This window comes from Mercenaria mercenaria, chromosome 4 (genome assembly GCF_021730395.1).
Source record: "Mercenaria mercenaria strain notata chromosome 4, MADL_Memer_1, whole genome shotgun sequence".
NCBI lineage: Eukaryota > Metazoa > Mollusca > Bivalvia > Venerida > Veneridae > Mercenaria > Mercenaria mercenaria.
This window is the reverse complement of record NC_069364.1, coordinates 79,675,863-79,698,813: the sequence shown is the minus strand read 5'-3', so window position 1 is coordinate 79,698,813 and position 22,951 is coordinate 79,675,863. Positions and strand designations below refer to the sequence as shown.

The 22,951-nt window shown below is 36.2% G+C and overlaps 1 protein-coding gene across 1 annotated transcript; it reads right to left on the bottom strand.

The window, feature by feature from the left end:
- Nucleotides 1–863: 863 nt before the first annotated feature.
- LOC123552262 (uncharacterized) lies at nt 864–22,949 on the bottom strand. The gene is made up of 11 exons (XM_045341779.2): nt 22,923–22,949; nt 20,944–21,088; nt 18,955–19,424; nt 17,835–18,588; nt 16,641–16,832; nt 13,361–13,483; nt 12,833–12,994; nt 9,486–9,604; nt 8,542–8,782; nt 3,930–4,211; nt 864–3,484 (listed from the first exon to the last, which is right to left on the bottom strand). The coding sequence occupies exons 2-11, from the start codon at nt 21,059–21,061 to the stop codon at nt 3,042–3,044; spliced, it is 2,904 nt and encodes a 967-aa protein (XP_045197714.2). The 5' UTR covers nt 21,062–21,088; nt 22,923–22,949; the 3' UTR covers nt 864–3,041.
- Nucleotides 22,950–22,951: the final 2 nt, after the last annotated feature.

Here is a 22,951-nt window from a genome sequence, read left to right as displayed (position 1 = left end):
AAAACCTTGTCTTACACCTCAGAATGTAAGATGACTCACCTGCTGTTATGAATGAATGCGTAAATTCATATGCTACTATATTAATATAGTGCTTAAAAGAGAAGCATTTGTTTTACTTTATTTCTTCTATTTTAATTGAAGAATATGGCATGCAAGGAAAAAATCTATCACTAGATGAATGTGTGGATGGAAGTATTTGGCTCTTGGTTAACTTTTCAGCGGTAACTCGGCACAGCCTCATTACTATCTGCACAGCCTCGTTACTATCTGCACAGTTACCTTTGAGCAAGATAGTTCCATTCACACCTTCAACCAGTGGAAGATTCTTATAAATTTTGTCAAGAACTTAAAGGCTGCCCTCCATACCACAGTATCAGCTCCTCCTCTACTCTGTCCTTAGCATGGATGTTATATATGGATTTTCATAGTTTCAACATGCAGGTATTATTCATACAACTTCTACCTGTACAATCTTGGGAGTGGTGCATGTCTTGCCTCTATTCGATAGGACATAGTAGATTTAAATACTGGAATCCAGGGCCCATACTCATCAACGTTTAAAGTCTGAAACTTTGACTTTGAAATGCTAAATTTTCTTTTTACCCTGCCATTCTTAGACTGTAAGAGAGAGTATTGAAATTTTATACGAATATTCATTCTAAAACACTAGTATTTATATGATACAACGTTTCGACAACTTCAATATTTGCCATTCTTAATGGTGACTCTTATGTTTCTGAATTAAAATGTTGATGAATATGGGTTTTGTCCTTTTATGGATGAAGAAGAATACAAATGTGAGGCTTATTTTCAAGTTACAGTCACTTAATGTATTAATAGCATACAAAAACAATAACACTAGATTTGCAATAACCTTATTTAATTCTTAAGTGCATTGCAATATTGCACAATGATCAAAATAATTATACATGTAACAGAAATTCAAAAATAAATAATCAATAAATAATTAATACAAAAATTATAAATAATGACAACAGATCATGACTTTCCAAGCTAAAACAAGAGCTGTCACTAATGGTGACAAATGCCCCTGCAGCACACTGACCTTTGACCTGGTGACCTTGACCTATGACCTGGTGACCCCAAAGTCAGTAGGGGTCGTGTACTCAATAAGTACTATCAGCATGTGAAGTTTGAAGGTCCTGGGTGCAGTGGTTCGCGAGTAAAGTGCCTTCATGCAAAAAGTTAACGTTGTGACGAAGGAACGAAGGAACGGACGGACAGTTGAAAACTAATATGCCTCCCTTCAGGGGCATAAAAATCATCAATTAATCAAATTACCCATATAAGAATACAAAAAAAGTAGTGGGCAAACACATTCTTTAACCATTACCCTGCTAAATTTCTAAAATGGACTGGTCCATCATTCAATTTGGGCAGTACCACTTCAAAGGGGTGGTCACTTAAAATTTACTGATCGAAAAGCGAACAGTGCAGACCATGATCTTCTCTTGGTCTTCACTGGTCGCAAAGGCAGAATCACTTACCGCCAGCAGGCTAGGTTAATTAATAAACTGGAAACTGTCTCAATGACACTAGACATAGAAGTCATGTAAGTCAGTAGACTAAACAGTTCTTTAGTAATTAGACAGAAACCAATACCCATTCTATGATAACAAAGTTTGACCACTACTGGCCCAAGAATTGTCTAGTTATTGACTGGAAAACATATTATGGTCTGCTGATCAACAGACTGACGGAAAATGAGCAAAAAATATGTTCTCTTTTCCTCAAAATGTGAAAACAGTGTGATCTAGACAGTTCAGGCAATTTCAATTTTGACTAGATGCGTGTCCATTGAACACTGGTGCCCCCACTTCCTGTTACTGTACAGTCATATGTTCCTTGTTGACAATGCATGGCTAAGTAAACTTTCCTATTACCTTGGGTTGGGAGTTCAAGTCCCTGGACGATGGGTGGGGGTTATATTTATACTACAAAATATCATTCCGAAGCACAAGATAAAAGAAACAGAGTAAATTGAAAATACTTTTTTTTATTTCTTTATTTTTTTAATCTTGTAAACCTTGTTTAGGGGAGAGGGACAGTTGGGGTAGTAGAGGGACAGAGAAATAAATCCCAAATATATGTAAGGTGTACAACTTCACATAATAAATAATATTCTTAGGTTTCATGACTCTAGCTCAAATGTTTTTTAGACATGTGTGATGCAAACTTTAAGCCTAGTTTATGCACATTTTAAAAGTTCTATAATGCTGATGTCTCTAGGTCAAGTGCTTTTTCAGATATATACAACTCATATTCGGATACACAGACAGACTGACAGATGTACAGACAAGGGTAAATCTAAATGCCTATGGTATCTAACCACATATTTTGGAGGGCACAAAAATCAACAACAACTCAGTCCTGAAGTTGTGAAATGTGTAGAAAAATCTCTTAACGACATCATTCACAAAGTAAAATGATGAAGTATTGTAACATTTTAGCTATATTTGTAACATACAGCAAAGACATCAACTTAAGATATTCTTATTCAGGACTTTTTAAACGTCTACAATGTTTTTTATCTTAAGCTGGCTGAGATTGTGGACCCGTAATCATAACTGACACTTAACATTTGATAACTTCCCTGTATGCAATTTAGACATTCTCTGTACGTGATTTTGGCAATCTCCTGTTGATATGGAAAATCATTTGAGCCGCACCACGAGAAAACCAACAGAGTGCATTTGTGACCAGCATGGATCCAGACCAGCCTGCGCATCCATGCAGTCTGGTCAGGATCCATGCTGTTCGCTAATGGTTTGTCTAATTGCAATAGGCTTTGAAAGCGAACAGCATGGATCCTGACCAGACTGCGTGAATGCGGAGTCTGGTCTGGATCCATGCTGGTCGCAAATGCACTATGTTGGTTTTCTCATGGTGCGACTCAAATTTATTTATAACAGCTACATATCTGTTTAGAATATGAGAATACGTTTTACCAGCCAAAATTACTGACCGTCATTATAGGCCTGTTACCTTAAAAGAGTAACAAGCCTTTAAAAACTAAACAATCAAATCTCATGGTCTTCACTAACTTTCTGTAAAGGAACGACATCATCATTATCTAACTTAGCAACCTCTTCTAAACTCATATATGATGACTCCTTCCCATTTTTTTCTTTGCATATTTTCAGATGCCTATCACGATGGTACTTTGTCTGAAAACCCTTAAAACATTTATCACACATATAGTTCCTTTCGCCCGAATGAACTTTAAGATGTTTCTTGAGATTCTGAGTCTTATGGAATGTTTTCCCACACACTTCACAAGGATATGACACTTCTTTAGTATGTACGTATGTATGAGTTTTCAAGTCAGATCGTCTACCGAATACCTTATCACAGTATTCGCATTTAAAGTTTTTATCACCAGTGTGTACGACTAGATGGTTGTTGAGATGAGCTTTCTGGCGGAATGCTTTACCACACTCTTCACATTTGAACTGTTTCTCGCCTGAAAAGTTTACAATACGCATTTAGATGTTATCAAAAGAATACCATTACTTGTATGTTTTCCACTCACTGACAAGGGCAAGGTACCATATCTTTCTTGTTCTATTGATGGTATATTAACCAAATAGTCAAGGACTTTTTACGATAATCAAAACACAAAAAAGGCCTTGTAATTTGTATTCAGATAAATTATTATTAACTATCTTAAAAATGATGATGAAACAGTCATACAATAAGTGTTTATACAGTTAGCAAATGTACGTTCAATTCCCTTTAATAACCAGTTATATAAAAAATCTTTAGGTTGTCAGATATGTGAGTATGTGTGGGTGGGGGTGTACAGGCTGTGAAAGAAAGATACTAATAAATAGTTAAATCAACAGTAAAATCCAACAAAATTTGGCAGCTTAACAACAACAAAAACAACAACAAACTGCATCTTTTACCTGTGTGAATATGGATGTGTGCTTTGAGGTTACTGGAATCTGAGAACTGTTTCTTACAGTACGGACAGCTGTGGGGCTTCACAAACATATGTATTGCCATATGTCCATTCAACTTTCCTTTAGACTTGAATTTCTTGCCACAAACATAACACGTAAAGCTGAAGTTGTATTTCTCTGGATGCACTGATTTTAGATGTGTATGAAGAAGACGTTTTACTAAGAAGTAGAGGCCACATTCCTCACACTGGCTGAATTTAACGTTGCCTGGATTTTGAGAGATTCCTGTTGGAAATAGAACATATATCTTAGTAATCATACAAAATAACAAGTTCATTATGCTGTGTGTGAATGTACATTTTCAGAACATCAGGTACAAGTTTCATAAAATACAGAAGTCAATTTAGACCAAACAAACATTGTTTATCACCAGGTATTTACATTCAAATTATTACCACAATATTTTTACTGGAGTAACAAAGTTTTTACTTTCTGTTTTTGCCAACCAGTAAATTTAACAGTGTTTATTTACCTTTTTATGACCATTCAGCAAAGGTTGTTTTGGACATTGATTATATTGAATAATTGGTAGACTACATGTTATTACAGGATTAGTAGTTATATTGATACACATTAGGAAACATCAGCTACCCCTCAGTTTCTTAACAGAAATTCCTTACTTACAGGTTAATGACCCTTGTGGGAAAGGTCAGTTTTGACGTAAACAACGGGTTAATAACTTTTTGATAATTAAAATGATTTAATTCATTAAACTTACACACAGTGATCACTACAACTACAGTATAGACTGTCTACAGTGACCAACCTTCGGAGAATTTCAAAAAGGTCACTGTAGACAGAGAGTCTCTATACACCTATTTCGACGCCATTTTTGTTTTGACCTCGTTCTCGATTAACTTGGGGTTTCCGATGATGTAATACTCGGTGTAATGACAGAAAACATCATGGTTACTTTTACGGATAAAAAGTGAAGTTTAGGATTTGAAGTATTTATCACTTACATTTACCCATACATATTTTAATGTTTCTACTAATGCAAATTTTCATCCATTTAAAACGCCCGTGGAAGCTTAGATTAAAAAGTTACTGAAATTTGTTGTTGTCTGCAGCCGACTTAAGTGCTATCAAGGTCACACCACTTGCCATGTGACATATGTAGTGCACTTTTTATGCACTGTTTTGGAAGGTGTACACATTATATCATGCCATCATTATACACACTTCATTTTTTTCTCTTGTCAAGTAGGTGGAACGCTGGGTTCATTTAAAGTTTGTATAAACAAAATGTGCCAAATTCCTCTGTAAACACTGCAGTCCAGAAAAATGAAGAGAAAAAACATCAGACAGTGTGTATAAAAAAGCAGAGTGATTATTTATGTTCTTAGCCCTATGTTCTGAATGTTAAATGTTTTCAGATTTATTTTATATCATTTGGCCTTAATATTGATTACCTACTTGCACCAGCTTTTGTGTCGTTTTATTGCAGCATCCATGACAGTTATGGTGTAGCACATTATTATAGTGATTTGCACAATTTTTAAGCCAACAAAGCTTCGTAAAGTATCATGCAAGATGCGTCGAAATAGGTGTGTTAGAAAAAGTATGGCGACCACACTATTGTTGTTTACTTTTGATTCTGGCAGTCAGTTGTTTAGAATAAGATGTTATTGGTATGATTCAATGCATAAAAGGTTAGTGCACATGCAACATCAATGGAGTACGTATGTTATGAATGAAAAAGCGCGGCATGTTGCTGGTTATGTGCATCGAAACTGGTGAGTCAGGGATATACTTTAAAACATTGATGTCTGCAATGTTAAAACATTGCAGTTTTTCAGTGACTAGTGTTCTCATATTTTATTTTATACTATTTAAAGCTAATGACAACTTCCTACAATATATGGAATAAAGGGATAATGTACGAGTGAATGTCAAACATCTTGCAAGCCTATATTAAAAGAGCCTTGTTTTCTCTTTTCTGAAACCCATAATGTGATAAACTTTAAGGTGACATACTACAAAATAATTGAATTTTGCTGGTACAATTTTGTTTTGGTTTATACAAAAATGGTGGTTTATACAACAAGAGGACCATGATGGTCCTGAATCGCTCACCTCTTCAAACATGACCCAGTTTTGAGTATGACGTCGTTTTTTCTATTATTTGACATAGTGACCTAGTTTTTGAGCTCATGTGACCCAGTTTTGAACTTGACCTAGATATTATCAAGATAAAAATTCTGACCAATTTTCATGAAAATCCATTGAAAAATATGGTCTCTAGAGAGGTCACAAGGTTTTTCTATTATTTGACCTATTGACCTAGTTTTCGAAGGTACCTGATCCTGTTTTGAACTTGACCTAGATATCATCAAGGTGAACATTCTCACTAACTTTCATGAAGATCTCATGAAAAATATGGCCTCAAGAGAGGTCACAAGGTTTTTCTATTTTTATACCTACTGGCCTAGTTTTTGACCACACGTGACCCAGTTTCGAAACTGACCTAGATATCATCAAGGTGAACATTCAGATCAATTTTCATGAAGATCCATTGAAAAATATGGCCTCTAGAGAGGTCAAAAGATTTTAATAATTTTAGACCTACTGACATAGTTTTTGACCGCAGTTGACCCAGTTTCAAACATGACCTAGATATCATCAAGATGAACATTCAGACCAACTTTCATACAGATCCCATGAAAAGTATGGCCTCTAGAGAGGTCACAAGGTTTTTTTATTATTTGCCCTTCTGACCTAGATTTTTAAGGCACGTGACCCAGTTTCAAACTTGACCTAGATATCATCAAGGTGAACATTCTGACCAATTTTTATGGAGATCCATTCACAAGTATGGCCTCTAGAGAGGTCAAAAAGTTTTTCTATTTTTAGACCTACTGACCTAGTTTTTGACCGCACATGACCCTGTTCCAAACTTGACCTAGATATCATCAAGATGAACATTCTGACCAACTTTCATACAGATCCCATGAAAAATATGGCCTGTAGAGAGGTCACAAGGTTTCTCTATTATTTGACCTACTGGCCTAGTTTTTGACGACACGTGACCCACTTTCAAACTTGACCTAGATATCATCAAGATGAACATTCAGACCAACTTTCATACAGATCCCATGAAAAATATGGCCTCTAGAGAGGTCACAAGGTTTTTCTATTATTTGACCTACTGACCTAATTTTTGATGGCATGTGACCCACTTTCGAACTTGACCTTGATATCATCAAGATGAACATTCTGACAAATTTTCATGAAGATCTCATGAAATATTTGGCCTCTAGGGAGGTCACAAGGTTTTTCTATTTTTAGACCTACTGACCTAGATTTTGACGGCATGTGACCCAGTTTCGAATCTGATCTAGATATCATCAACGTGAACGTTCTGACCAATTTTCATGAAGATCTTGCGAAATATATGGCCTCTAGAGAGGTCACAAGGTTTTTCTATTTTTAGACCTACTGACCTAGTTTTTGACCGCATGTGACCCAGTTTCGAACTTGACCTAGATATCATCAAGGTGAACATTCGGACCAACTTTCATACAGATCCCATGAAAAATATGGCCTTTAGAGAGGTCACAAGGTTTTTCTATTATTTGACCTACTGACCTAGATTTTGAAGGCACGTGACCCAGTTTCAAACCTGATCTAGATATCATCAAGGTGAACATTCTGACCAATTTTCATGAAGATCTTGTGAAATATATGGCCTCTAGAGAGGTCACAAGGTTTTTCTATTTTTAGACCTACTGACCTAGTTTTTGACGGCACGTGACCCAGTTTCAAACTTGACCTAGATATCATCAAGGTGAACGTTCTGACCAATTTTCATGAAGATCTTGTGAAATATATGGCCTCTAGAGAGGTCACAAAGTTTTTCTATTTTTAGACCTACTGACCTAGTTTTTGATGGCACGTGACCCAGTTTCGAATTTGACCTAGATATCATCAAGGTGAACGTTCTGACCAATTTTCATGAAGATCTTTTGAAATATATGGCCTCTAGAGAGGTCACAAGGTTTTTCTATTTTTAGACCTACTGACCTAGTTTTTGAAGGCACGTGACCCAGTTTCGAACTTGACCTAGATATCATCAAGATGAACATTCTGACCAACTTTCATAAAGATCCCATGAAAAATGTGACCTCTAGAGTGGTCACAAGCAAAAGTTTACGGACTGACGGACGGACGGACGACGGACACCGCGCGATCACAAAAGCTCACCTTGTCACTTTGTGACAGGTGAGCTAAAAATGGCAATTTCATGTGGACAGTTACTTGTGGACTTCAAGTTTTAAAGATAGTGGACTGGCACAAACATGAAAACTATAAAAATATAATTTCAAGAGTACAGTCAAACCAGTTTGTACATGCCACCCTTGAGAAATGAAAAAAAAGTCTTTGTTGACAGGTGATCTCTCAAAACAACCAAATTTATGGTAAAATGGGAGGAAAAAGTAGTAGTCTTTACAAGCAAGTTTGACAATAGTGGTCTTTAAAGTGATAGTCTTCAGCACTTGTTTGACTGTATATAGAAAGAGCTATTGTTAACGGAATGGCTAAACCTGTCACTTACCTAATTGGTAACAAATTTCCGCAGAGAACCACATGAGCAGCTCCTCCTCCTTGATTTCAGTTTTTGTAACAATATAAAATTCGTTCTGATCTCTATATACTGTGCAGTTCTGTTCCAGTAATGAGGGTGCAAATCGTATAAACATTGTCCAGTTACATACACTTTCATCAGTCATCTGTATCACTTCCACTTGATTATCTCCCTTGTCTTGCAAATCATCCCCAGTCTCTGCTTTGCTGAGCTACAAAACAAATAAGTTAAAAACTATAGTATTACTGTAAATAAATCAATTGTTTTGTTATTAACAAATTTCTTCTGTAAGCTATCCAGTTGAAACTCAGTATCTTGAATTCCAAGGGATAGAAATTTGACTTAAAAATGTGCTTTCAGGACAGGACTTGAAAATATCTTCAAGACAGGCAGAATTTTAAGATCAGCAAGTTCGAGACATTATGTTTCAAAATGACCTCCAAGAGAACAAAGAGTTAACTTAATGGGAAATTTCACATTTCGAAGTCACTCATCACACTTTTTAGCTGAAATTTTTGTTCTCTCAAAATCAGTGGTACAAACTTATTGACATATGATTTTTGCAGGATATCCTAATGACTTATCAAAAATACTACGCAAAAGGGAGTATTGCAACACTTTTGATATAATGGAGAAACTCAACAATCTTTTTACTTTTTTCCAATCTCTAACACTTATTTTCACTCACTTTATCATTTTTTGAGTGTCATATATACATTCTATACCAAACTTGGTGGAAAATAAACATGTTGAAAAATTTCACCCTAACTGGGTGTGAGTAGCTTTAAAGTTATTTGTCTCTCACAGAATATTCAGGTTTCTGCATGTACAAATCACATTTACCTGATACATCACAAATAAGAACTTTTGTCAGGAGCTAAAAATAGTGCACTGTTTTCTAGCAAACTACAAACCAGAAAAGGCTGAAATCCATGCATTTGTTCTTCATACTCTGGTGTTGTCATGGTTACAATTTGTCCAACAACGGGGCCAAAACGTGTTCTCTCTGATAGACATCCTTTACACCAAACACCTGGAAAAAACGAAAACTAGAACATAAATCATAAATGATTGGAGGATCCTACCAAAGCAAAAGTATTATCTTTGTCTAATAGCCTTTTGTTATCAGAGGAACCAGTATATGTGAGTTTCACAGCTGGGTAACATACAGACACATTTTTTAACAAGTTTTGGCTCTTTCAGGGGTCATTCAGGGGCCATACTCCGGGAATATAATTGGATTTGACGGATTCATCATGGAATCCAAGATCTATAGTTGTTAAAGATATTTTGAAAGTTTGTATCAAATAAAACCATAAATGAAGTCTCTATATGGCTCATAAAGCCAAAACAGTAAATTTTGGCCCTTTGAGGTGCCATAACTCTGGAACCCAAGATGGGATCTGGCCAGTTTTCTAAGGGAACCAAGATATTATAACAATACAAGTTGTGTGCAAGTTTAATTAAAATCGATTGCAAAATGTGGTGTCTATCGTGTGTACAAGCCAAAATAGAAAATTTTGGCCCTTGGAGGGCCGAAACTCTGTAACCCATGATGGGATCTGGCCAGATTTCAAAAGGAGCTGAGATATTATGCCAATACAAGTTGTGTACAAGTTTGATTAAAATCGATTCCAAAATGTGGTCTCAGGGCTCTCGCGACTGGGCGACTTGAGCGAAATAGGCGCTCTAGAACTTCAAACTTCGCTCAGATCTAACCTCAAAGCGAAATGCAAGTCGCCCGATTTTCTTTGATTTCCGCACTCGCTAATTACTGCTACCAAGACTGTTGACAATTTGCACCGTGTCATATAATGAGTGTGGAATACACAAACACACGCCGGCAGCATAATTTAAGCTCCGCCTACCTCAGGTACTTGCGAGATTGTCCCGAGAAGTGTGAAAGCGAATCAAATTATCCGATACACCAGAGTCTATTGTGTTAAGCCAATCAGCGCCGCGCTTACGTCTTTGACACTTCGCGTTAATTGTCAACAGGTTCGAGTGCAAAAAAAAGGCAGTGGCTACGATTACGGTACCGTAATCCTAGCCTCCGGTTCTAGGATTACGGAAGTTCCGTATTCCTAGACAACCCTACGAGGATAGGCTAGGATTACAGAAGTAAGTTAAGACATGCATAAACGATGTTGTAAACCTACTTATTTCACTGAAATAGCGATTTTTTTTCATGCTTACCGTATTACATGTATAAAGTGTTATCGATCCGCCATTTGAGGTACGTATACTCTTAAACGATTTATTAATAGCGAAGCGCGGAAATATGATAGAAATATGAGGGTTAAAGTTAGATTTAAAAAATATTCTATACTTTAAATTTTATGTGTTTAGTTTGCTTGTCACTTGAGTTTTCTGCGAAGAAATAGGCAAATCACGTTTTTCTTTCCAAAACCATACTAAATATAATTTTTTTTTTTTTTGGAAATTGACAGACAAACGTAGACTTATATTCTTAATGATATTTTAAAAGGATTTTAAAAAATATTTTATACTCTAAATTTTATGATTTGATTTTGCCTGTCACTTTATAGATTTTCGCGCATATATAATCGGGCGAAATCAACACCCGTATGTACGACAGGTATGAAAAATCGCTATTTGCAAGTAAAATAAGCATGTTTACAACAACATTTATGCATGCTCTAACTTATACTTGATGCCTCTTACATACTTCCGTAATCCTAGCCTATCCTTATAGGATTGTCTAGGAATACGGAACTTCCGTAATCCTAGAATCGGAGGCTAGGATTACGGTACCGTAACCGTAGCCACTGCCCAAAAAAAAACCCAATGTTTTATTTAAGAAACTGCTGATTAACCATGCGATTAAGTGGAATATGGTACACAATTATTTGTTATCTATGATAAAAGAACGACATGTAATGTATTAACTACGTTAAATTGACTTCCATCGATGAATTTATTTGAATATGTATTTCTAGATTACTGTACACATTTTACTTTCAGTTTTATATTTCCAGTGAGATACTGACATTTCTCGGTGAATGACTCGGTGCAAAGAGCTATAAAAAATAAATACACTTCTACTTCTTTGCTGGTGTTAATAATAAACACTTCATACATGTACAAGATATAACCAAAATTCGGCGGGTTACATTTATAGCATCGGCTTGAATTTTGAAAACGACTTTTTTCAGAATTTTGTAACAAAACGATAACCACTGTATTGGAAATGATCTAACTAAGAAAATGAATGGTCACATCAATGTTTTTTATCAAGAAACAAGAAAATTACAGCCACCTTTCGAATCACTCAACATCATTGTGGTAGAAAAAGTCTTCCCACTTCTCCCTAAAGTCTCCCCACTTCTCCCTAAATCAGCTTGAGGGAGAAGTGACTTCTCCCAAAAATTTGGACCTAGCTAGACCCCTGCGGTCTCTATCGTGTTTGGAAGAAATTGTGGATGGACGGACAGACGAACGACAGATGAAGGGTGATCATAAAAGCTCACCTTGTAAGTTGTATATGACAGGTGAGCTAAAACAGGTCAGTAGTTTTTAAACAGAAGATGTCTAAAGCCTGTAACATATACATATAGGGAAAACCTGCCCTGTCACCTAGGGGATATGTTTTTCAATGAAGCAGAATGACCTGAAGGAATTTGATAAATAATCAAACACACTCTTTCTGACAAGAAGACAAGAGGATTCTCAAAATTTTTACAAGAACCATTTAAGGAAAACAGACTCCATCTCATGGTAGTCATGTTTTTGACACAGCATAATCATCCGAAAGAATTGGGTAGAAATAGTGATGAAATTCAAAAAGGAATATTTAGGAATAAAGCTTTTTTTAAAACCATACAGAGAAAACTAGCCACACCCCAGTTGTACATTCTTTTGGTTGCCATGGCACTCTGCATGGATGACCTATACCTGTATATTTGAAGGCAAGTGAAAGGGCGCCAGCCAAAGAACAATCCTAAGAAGTTTGGTTTAAACTGACTTGATGATTTAGGCGATTTCAAACACACATTCTGTTTTAAAAATGCTAAAGTATAAAAATTTGCTCAAAAGACCACCTGACAATATAGTATAACCTCTGTTAAGTGACACCTCTGCAGAGCAAAAACCTCCCTACAAAGGCATATCTTTTTTTCCCATTTCATAGAGTTCTTAGTAAATAAGGGCAGAACAGCAACCTCTTTACAACAAACACATTTCTGTCTTCACAGTAAGGATACACAGTAATCTTTCTATTTCTAGTAATATTCTTACATACCTAGAAAGGGTTTGAACTCGGATGTTGCAGTTTGTTGGAGAGTAAAGCACGGAGGAAGTGACGCTCGGGCTCGACTTAGGTATGGTGTGTCCGGCATATCTACATAGTCTGTGTTATGTACACTACAAGGCTCCTTCATCAATTTATTGCAATCGACACAAACTAAAATATTTCAAAATGTTTATCATATATGAAAACACTATTACAGTAAACAAATTACTGAATTACCTTGAATCCCTTTTTCAGGTTTTGACTGATTGCTACATAGTCAAGGTGTCCTTGAGAGTCAAAGACCCATCTTTATTGGTAAATGATTTTTATTCACAAGTTCATATGTACCACAAAATCTTAAAAAGTTTGTTTGACCTAGAATATGATGTCTAAAGTTACCCAGAGTCTGTGTCTGTTTTTCTATACTAAGGTATCATTTTAACAGCATGCATAAAACAAGGCAAATAAGGAATAAACGATGGTCAGGCAGAAAAGTCTGTACCATTTTTTAGGTTATAAAGGTATAATTATACTTACAAATACTAGTTTTAGGGACTGCTTTCTCTGACTGACTACAGGCCTCATCTTCAATGCTCGGACAGTTGATCAGTTTAGGTTTGTAGTCTGCAGATTCTACAATGTTCTCAACAGGGGGTTCCTCTGTAAAGTGATAAAACAGAAGTTGTAAAGTATCTCAAAACTAATCTAAAGTTGAACCTGCTTTTGCAGCCACCTGTATTAAACAGCCACTTGTCTTATGCTGCCAGTCACCTATTTCCCGAAGTATCTGTTCTACTTTCAACTTGTCTTAAACAGTCACCTGTGTTAAACAGCCAGATTGTGTTGCTGTCTTGACTGGCTGCTTAATAAAGGTTTGACTGTATGCCAGTGACAAATGCCATGCTCTCTTCATGGTGTGCGATTTGCAGAACAAAAAGAAAAGCAATCAAACATAATGGAACAGTGCTAGAAAATGTTCTATACCCACCACCAACAAGGAGGTGAAGTCTTTAAAACAAGTGCAATCATCAGGCAGGTGGCTATATTTTTTTATATTCATTTAAAGAAATTACATCACTGCGAAATCATTGATATTCATGGGGAGGTGAAAGAGAGTTATTCTAGTGTTTTCTTGCACAATGGACTGGTGTTTCGAGTGATTTTACTCATGCCGGCAAACTCATCTGGCACTCCCATACCAGATGAATCTCGTGCTGTTCACGACAACTAACGATTCGGGTACTGGTTACAATTATACTATTTTTGCAAAATATGATAAAATTAAAATTCAAATACACTGATAGTTTCTCTTCCTTCCTTATAGTATACTTCTCGATTCAAAATTTGTTATTTTACCGGAAAAAAACGTAACATTATGCTTCAAATAATAAAACTAAACTGCAACTTTGTTGTTGTGCATCATTGAAATGTCATGTGTTGTATCTGTTTACAGACGTTAATTTCCCATGCTTTGTTTAAACACGCTGTCATAAGAAAGAGTGCTACAAAGGATGTATTTTGTATTGCTTAATTCATTTCATAATTTGGTAAATTACAGTATACAAGAAAAATAATCTAGCACTGGTTGCAGATGCAGATGTGAATATCCAGCTCTGAGGTAACTGTTTTGGCGGTAACGAGGCTCTACAGAGTTACGGCCAAAAAGAATTACCCTCCAACCAGATTCCCATCTGCATCTGCAGCCAGTGACAGCTTACTGCATTTTGTGACTGTGTCAATGTGAGAAATTAAATCCAAACATATAAGAATTCCTATTTATACAGGTAGATTACTTTAAAACTTACCGGTAATCACTTATGACTACAGGAACAATGAATTTGACTTACTTGAATTTGAATTTACTTTGTCTGTAAAATCAGTTTGGGACAAAATTGGGTTTTTAAGTTTTAAGCTGTTTAAAACACCTAAAAGCACTAAAAATTAGAGGTCACTGTTGTACAAAAGAAACCCATAAGATAATTAATCAATATTTGTAATAAAGAGCTTCCTAAATATTTTAAAATTATTTATTACTCCTTGCAATTTGTGAAAAGTCCTTTACATTTCAAAAAGAGGAATAACATTATGCAAAAGACAAAACCTTATCTACTGTGATGGCCGAAGATATCTTGCTTTTTTGCTTACCTAGCTGAGGAAAGATAAGATTACCTGGGCAGGAGACCACCTTATCTTTTCCCTACAGAAAAAATAAGGTACATGTGTGCATACAAATGTCATAATCTGATGTCATATTACGAGGTCATAGTTCAAAAGCGCTTAATCTACAGTATCTTTGAAAATGTTGCAACATAATTAACAGTAGGCAGGACAAATTATCTTAAATGCCACCTCAGTAATGCAGGTGTTTTCCATACGCTAGGGACTGCGTTGATAAACAAGGAGCTGCGTTCAAACGCTTGATGCCCCCGGTGGCATCCTTGTCGATACAAAGCAACCTAAGTCCAAAACGAGGTCACGGTCAAACTGAGGTCAGGTGATGTTTGAAGACGAGGAATGGTCACAGGTTACTTCTGTATTAGTATCAATTCATTCTTGTAAGCAGTATTGATGCTAGACGAAACGGTCCCATTTGGTTAACCAAGAGATGGCCCATATAAAGCAACCTAAGTCCAAAATGAGGTCAAGGTCAAACTGAGGTCAGGTGATGTCTGAAGATGAGGAATGGTCACATGTTACATCTGCATAAGTATCAAGTCATTCCAGTAAGGGGTATTGATGCTAGACGAAATGGTCCCATTTGGTTAACCAAGAGATGGCGCATATAAAGCAACCTAAGTCCAAAATGAGGTCAAGGTCAAGGTCAAACTAAGGTCAGGTGATGTCTGAAGATGAGGAATTGTCACAGGTTACATCTGCTTTAGTATCAAGTCATTCTAGTAAGAGGTATTGATGCTAGACGAAACGATCCCATTTGGTTAACCAAGAGATGGCCCATATAAAGCAACCTAAGTCCAAAATGAGGTCAGGGTCAAACTGAGGTCAGGTGATGTCTTAAGATGAGGAATGGTCACAGGTTACATCTGCATTAGTATCAAGTCATTCTAGTAAGGGGTATTGATGCTAGACGAAACGGTCCCATTTGGTTAACCTTGTACGGACGAACGCACGAACGGACGAACGAACTGACGGACAGGACAATCACTATATGCCTCCCGCATAGTAGATGCCGGGGGCATAAAAAAACCTCATTAGCACCTGGTTTTTCATTCCAAGCTGTCCCTTGGGTTTGGTAAACCTCTTACCGATTTTAATAGTTATCGAACTTGGCCGAGGCCTTATGGTCAAACACATTTTATTTAAGTTTGGTGAAAATTGGATGAGAAATGTTCGACTTAGAGTGCGGACAAGCTTTGTGACAGACACACAGACAGACACACACACACACAGACTGGAGTAAATCAATATGTCTCCCACACCACTGTGTGGTTGGAGACATAATGACCAATCTTTTTTCTAAACAAAATGATTACAAAATCATTTAATTTTGTGATCATAAAATTTCATAGTTTGGGCCAAAACAACTACCTGTATTTCTTGGGTTTATCAATTTGTGTTACTCAACTTTTAGCAAACATAAAATCAATAGGAATATTGTATGTTCGTAAGGATTTAATTTTGTAGTTTGACACAAACACGGAAACCATGGTAATGAGTCGCCCAAGAATATTAAAGATTCCACAGTATCAGAAATAACCACTAAGGATATCAAAACCATTTGTGGGTTCTTCACAGATTTATCGAGTAAAATTCTTTTTGAAATGCATAGACTAAGATCAGTTTGAGAAAGAAATTTTACCATTTATCTGGCCTTGTGTATGTTCAGTTTCAGCAGTGTAAGGCTGATCTACTGTGGTGTCTTGCCCATTTGGTATATCAACTGTATTGAACTGTACAGCCTGAAAGAAATTCTCTAGCGTCTGATTGGACGGCTTTGGCTGTATGTTGATTGGTGCGCTACTTGCTTTTGGCAAGCTTTCATTTGTTAGACCTGTAATAGAACAAAATCTATCTTTCATTTACTGTAAATCTTCTTCTAAAACTGAACAATAAAAAAATTGCTTCCTATCAATAAAGGAAAGCAGTCTTGAAGTAAATTTTCAGCATAATTTTAGTAATCAGGGGTTAATTTCTCTTTTAAAGTTTCTTCCAAGTCATGAAAAATGACTAAAGTCGTGTAAAAAAAAACAAAGTTTTTATTCCCCTGTGCCAAAATACCATGCCAATTTTCCTAAAAAAAAAAACAGTCACATGTCTCTTCTTATCATACATACCATTGGCTTAGCGCAAAACAGTTGTAACTTATATGAAATAAGAAAGGAGTTTGTTTGTTTTGGGTTTAACACCGTTTTTCAACAGTATTTCAGTCAGGTAATGGCAGGCAGTTAACCTAACCAGTGTTCCTGGATTCTGTACCAGTTCAAACCTGTTCTCCGCAAGTAACTGCCAACTTCCCCACATGAATCAGAGGTGGAGGACTAATGATTTCAGACACAATGTCGTTTATCAAATAGTCACGGAGAACATATGTCCTGCAAGAGGACTGAACTCACGACCCCGTGATCCGTAGACCAACACTCTTACCTACTGAGCTAAGCGGGCGGGTTAGAAAGGAGTTACAACAGTTTTGTGCTACACACATTGTAACAACAGCTAACTTTCATCAACAGTTCTCTATTACAGCAGCTGACTATTTATGGCCTTCTCTCAATTCTTTAAAGAGATTCTTAACAATAGTAAGATTATGCAGACATCGACTTTTGCCCAATGGTAAATTTTTTTTCAATTTTTTTTTGTGTGAATCTTCAGCAAAATATATTTTAACACTTATTTTTTTCAATGATGTAATAAAACTGCTTTTCACTTTCTTTTCTTTTAGGATATGTAATTGTTCTTTGTTATTCTTGACTTACAAGATGATGGATCCCTAGTACTAGTCATTTGTACAAATCCTACAAAATATGCATGCATGAAAGAAATATCATAGACTTACCAGGTGCCGTGGATACAGAACTCCTTTCTGTGATAGAGGATATATTTCTCTCTACTATTTCTTTTAACACCTCAGTATTCACACTTTTGTCCAGAGGGATCAGCTGTAAGGGACCACCAGGCCCTGTTGGTTGTAACAGGATAGGATATCCCTGAACAATTGGTTGCTGGACCCCAGCTTCATCTGAAGTTACGGGCACCACAACCTGAGCAGTCTGATTAACACCATTAGACAGAACTAGGGGTAAATGTGAACCTTCTTGTGAATGTGGCACTCTTGTTATATTTTCAGATAAAACTACGGGAACATGTGTGCCTGCTGATGACAATGCAGGATTTACCACCTGTCCGTACACTTGATGTTCATAGTCGCCATTAACACGACTTTGCCGTATAGACTGCATAGCCTCTTGAAGAATGGTTTGTGTTTCTGGATGAAACAATGGTGCTGCCTGCGAGATGTTTGGCTGATGGTTAAGATGAGATTGACTGGCAGTAAAATTCGCAAGTTGGTTTAACATGGAGGCAGCTGAGGAATCATGTGTGACAGCTACAGGACTGACTGCAGAGACGTTATTGCTAGAATTCGGAAGCTGTGCTTCACTTGTATTTCCGAGAAGAGCGTTACTTTCCTGTGGGAACAGACTCTGTATCAGAGTCTGTATCGGCTGAGATGTAAAATGATGTATGGATGGCAGTGGTGCTTGCTGGTCTGACTGTCTTGCTGCTGTGGGCATCTGTGGATTACTTATTCCCTGCAAACAAATAAACTGATATAATCACTACAGTAATAGCAAATTTTAACTACAAAATTGTTGGGAAAATCAAAAGTACAGGATGTAATATCAACAAACATTTGTTTGCCATTAAAAAAGAACAAATAGAAAATTGCAAGATTAATTTCTGGAGAATACATTTATGTTGAGAGCAATGAATCAGAAAATTTCAAAATGTTTCTGTCAATATATTCATACATCCAAATCAACATTTACACAGCTTCTCCAAAAAAAATTCATTAATGTGAACTTTTCTAAATAGATTTATCCTGGAATAAAAATGCAAAAATCTTTCTCTAAGTCAACAGATGGATGACAAATTATCAATGCATTTTAGATGCTTACCTGCAAAAGATTTTGTAAGAGAGATGCACTGATCTGGACATGTCCAGGTGTATCAGTTTCTTCAAGTTGACTCTGTACCGCATGCACGTCCGGCACAGCAAACACGCCTGACGAACCATTGCTTTGCGAATGAATGACTGTGTTAGCATCTTGTGGCCCAACAAGGAGATTCTCGATAGAAAACTTGAGATTATTAGGTTGAGATTCATCAATATGACAATCCGTAATGGTCAGTGGACTTATACATGACAGAAGATGCTTAATTGTCAGTGGAGATATCTGTGACAGGTGCTCCGCAATTGGCATTTCTACTGTCGCAGGTGGCTGGTCAGGTATAGATATAATGGCAGATTCCACTTCTTCATTCTGACTGGCTTCTGTTTTAATTTTTGCCTTCTTTTGTGTCGACTTGGACTTTGGTTTCCTTTTACGGCTTGCAGGCTGAGGTTGGGCACTTCCATTCTGTGAATCTTCATAGAAATTTTATAGAATAATTATAACAATATGCAAGTTCCTAACCAAAAAAAACAAAACGTTCTTTACTTAAATATCTCTAACATGAAAATGTTAAAATAAAAAGAGATATTTTTCATAACTTCGAAATTAGTTAACAGTTTATCAAATTTATATCATCCATCATAGATCTGTTACATTGTACTTACATAACTCATATTTATTTATAAGCCAATTTTCAGTGTGAAAAGGATTTGTGGAAAGAAGTAACAGGAAAGTTCAAACATCTTAAGAAATATTTTAGTACAAACATATTACATGAAAATGATATAAAATCTTACTATGGCATTAAATAGCATTGACAACTTGCCATATTGTCACTTGGTTTTAAAATTTTCTTACTATATTTAAATGAGTAGGTGCAAACAATTTTAGGTGACAGACAAAATTGACAACTTTTGACATAAAGATTGCTGACAAATATAACAAGAGCACCACCTTGCGGGTGCTGACGCTCACCGATTTTGTTTGTATAATAGAAATATTGTCCTACCCATGATTTTCTAAGTCTAAAAAGGGCCATCACTCTTGCAAAAAGCAGGATAGAGTTATGTTTCTTGATGTACAGTGTCCACTTATGATGGTGAAAAACTGTTGCAAGTTTTAAAGCAATAGCTTTGATAGTTTATAAGAAAAGTTGACAAACATAATATTCAACCAAGAAAATGATTTTTCTAAGTCCAAAAGGGGCAATAATTATTGCAAAAAGCAGGATGGAGTTATGTTGCTTACTGTACAGCGTCAGCTTATGATGGTGAACAAGAATTGCAAGTTTTAAAGCAATAGCTTTGATAGTTAAAGAGAAAAAGTTGACCTAAACATAAAACTTAACCAAGAAATCTGATATTTTCTAAGTCCAAAAGGGGCCATAAATCTTGCAAAAAGCAGGATGGAGTTATGTTTCTTGCTGTACAGGGTCAGCTTATGATGGTGAACAAGTCTTGCGAGTTTTAAAGGAATAGCTTTGATAGTTTAGGATAAAAGCTGACCTAAACATAAAACTTAACCAAGAAAACTGATTTTCTAAGTCCAAAAGGGGCAATAATTCTTGCAAAAAGCAAGATGGAGTTATGTTTCTTGATGTACAGGTTCTGCTTATGATGGTGAACAAGTATTCCAAGTTTCAAAGCAAAAGCTTTGATAGTTTAGGAGAAAAGTTGACCTAAACATAAAACTTAACCAAGAAATCTGATATTTTCTAAGTACAAAAGGGGCCATAAATCTTGCAAAAAGCAAGATGGAGTTATGTTTCTTGCTATACAGGGTCAGCTTATGATGGTGAACAAGTATTCCAAGTTTCAAAGCAATAGCTTTGATAGTTTAGGAGAAAAGCTGACCTAAACATAAAACTTAACCAGGCAACGCCGACGCAGACGACGACGCAGACGCTGACGCCGACGCCGACAACCGCTCAAGTGATGACAATAACTCATCATTTTTTTTCAAAAAATCAGATGAGCTAATAATGATGCAGACCATTCTTGGTAGAATCAAATGATGGTAATGTTGTACTATCTGGCAATGGTTTACGGAACAGTGATTTTACTGCAGCTGTGAGTGTGGCGGTGTCTATTGTCGTTAGACCATCAGCCATCTTTGTACATAGGAAAACTCATGCAATCTGAAACATAGATATTATAAACAGAAATTTCTTAAATCTTACTCTGATTTGAACAAGAACCGTAGTAGGACTGAGCTGAAAATTGGACAAAATATTAAAAGACACTGTTCAATTCAGGGCTCACAAACCTGTCAAATGGAATAGAATTAATGTAAGATAATTCATGATAATAATAATAATAATGATAATAACTGATTAATACAAAATGGGAAAACAAATTCAAATGGGCCTAAAAAGCGACAATGCTTAACATCTAAGGATGTTCTGGCTTCTATTCTACATGAACTATATGAAAAAAAAATGAATAAATTAATTGTTTGCAAAAGTCTGTTGACCAATATATAGGCCACAAATAAAATGGGAATATTTTAAGTTTTTAGGTCAATTGCACAATTTGTTATTAATAACAGACAGTAAAAAAGCCCTGTTTGTTTGCTTTGGATGAAATGTTTATGTCTGCTATTATTACTCATCTGGCAAAGATCTATCTGGTAAAATAAACAGATCCTAAGTTTTCTATTTTTCTGTAGAAAGGGTACTTTAATCATACTTTTTCTAAATCTTGACTTTCACAGAAGTGTCTTGTGCTGATTATTTTTCTTATTCGCACAACGGTTCTTATGCCAATTAGTATTCATATCTGCACGAGGGATGTTTCGGTAGTATTTCTATTTTTTGGCGTAAGCCTTCAGGTATATCTTAGTTTAAACAAGGAGCTGCGTTCAATAAACGCTTGATGCCCCCAGTGGCATCCTCGTCAATACAAAGCAACCTAAGTCCAAACTGAGGTCAAGGTCAAACTGAGGTCAGGTGATGTTTGAAGATGAGGAATGGTCACAGGTTACATCTGTATTAGTATCAATTCATTCTTGTAAGCGGTATTGATGCTAGACAAAATGGTCCCATTAGGTTAACCAAGAGATGGCCCATATAAAGCAACCTAAGTCCAAAATGAGGTCAAGGTCAAACTGAGGTAAGGTGATGTCTGAAGATGAGGAAAGGTCACAGGTTACATCTGCATTAGTATCAAGTCCTTCTAGTAAGGGGTACTGATGCTAGACAAACGGTCCCATTTGGTTAACCTCGTATGGACGGACGAACGGATGGACGGACAGGGCAATCACTATATGCCTCTCGCATCAGTAGATGCCGGGGCATAATACAAACTAGCTATTATCTAAAGCATCATGTTTATTGTTTAAGATATTAAATCAATAGACTTTAATTAGATATCAAAACAACACCGCAACAAATATCATTATTCTATTAGTAAAATTAATTGAATAATTCCCTCAATTGCAAATAAATAAAAAAGTAACAATAATCGACATGACTTTCCAGACACGATCATAGTGCGAATAACGAAAATAATAAGCATGACCATCATGCGAATAACGAAAATCATCAGCATGACGGTCATGCACATAAGCAAAATTATCGGCACAACCATCTTACGGATCGCCTCGGCCAAATTTCACGCTCTCAGCCAAAGGGTTTTCGTGTTTTATAAAATTATGCCTAGATTCTATACTTTTCTACAAATCTTTTACTTTTTACTTCACTTAAACTGTCTTCCTGATAGAGACGCAAAGTCTATAACTCCTATCGAGCTACGACTCATCAGAGAGAGATAATTTTTAATCTGTTTATTTATCATATTGTGGTCGCGAAATTATATGACAAAATTAAAATCATTTGTACCACACAAGGGCATACGATGAAATTTGTTCATTTTTCAAACAGAAATAAAGTAAGTTTACAATCTGATGTTTGTAGCGTAATAATTAAACTGTATCTAGCAGGGGAAAATGCAAAAGGACAACTTATCACACACCGGAAGTTGATTCTTTGTGGATTTATTGG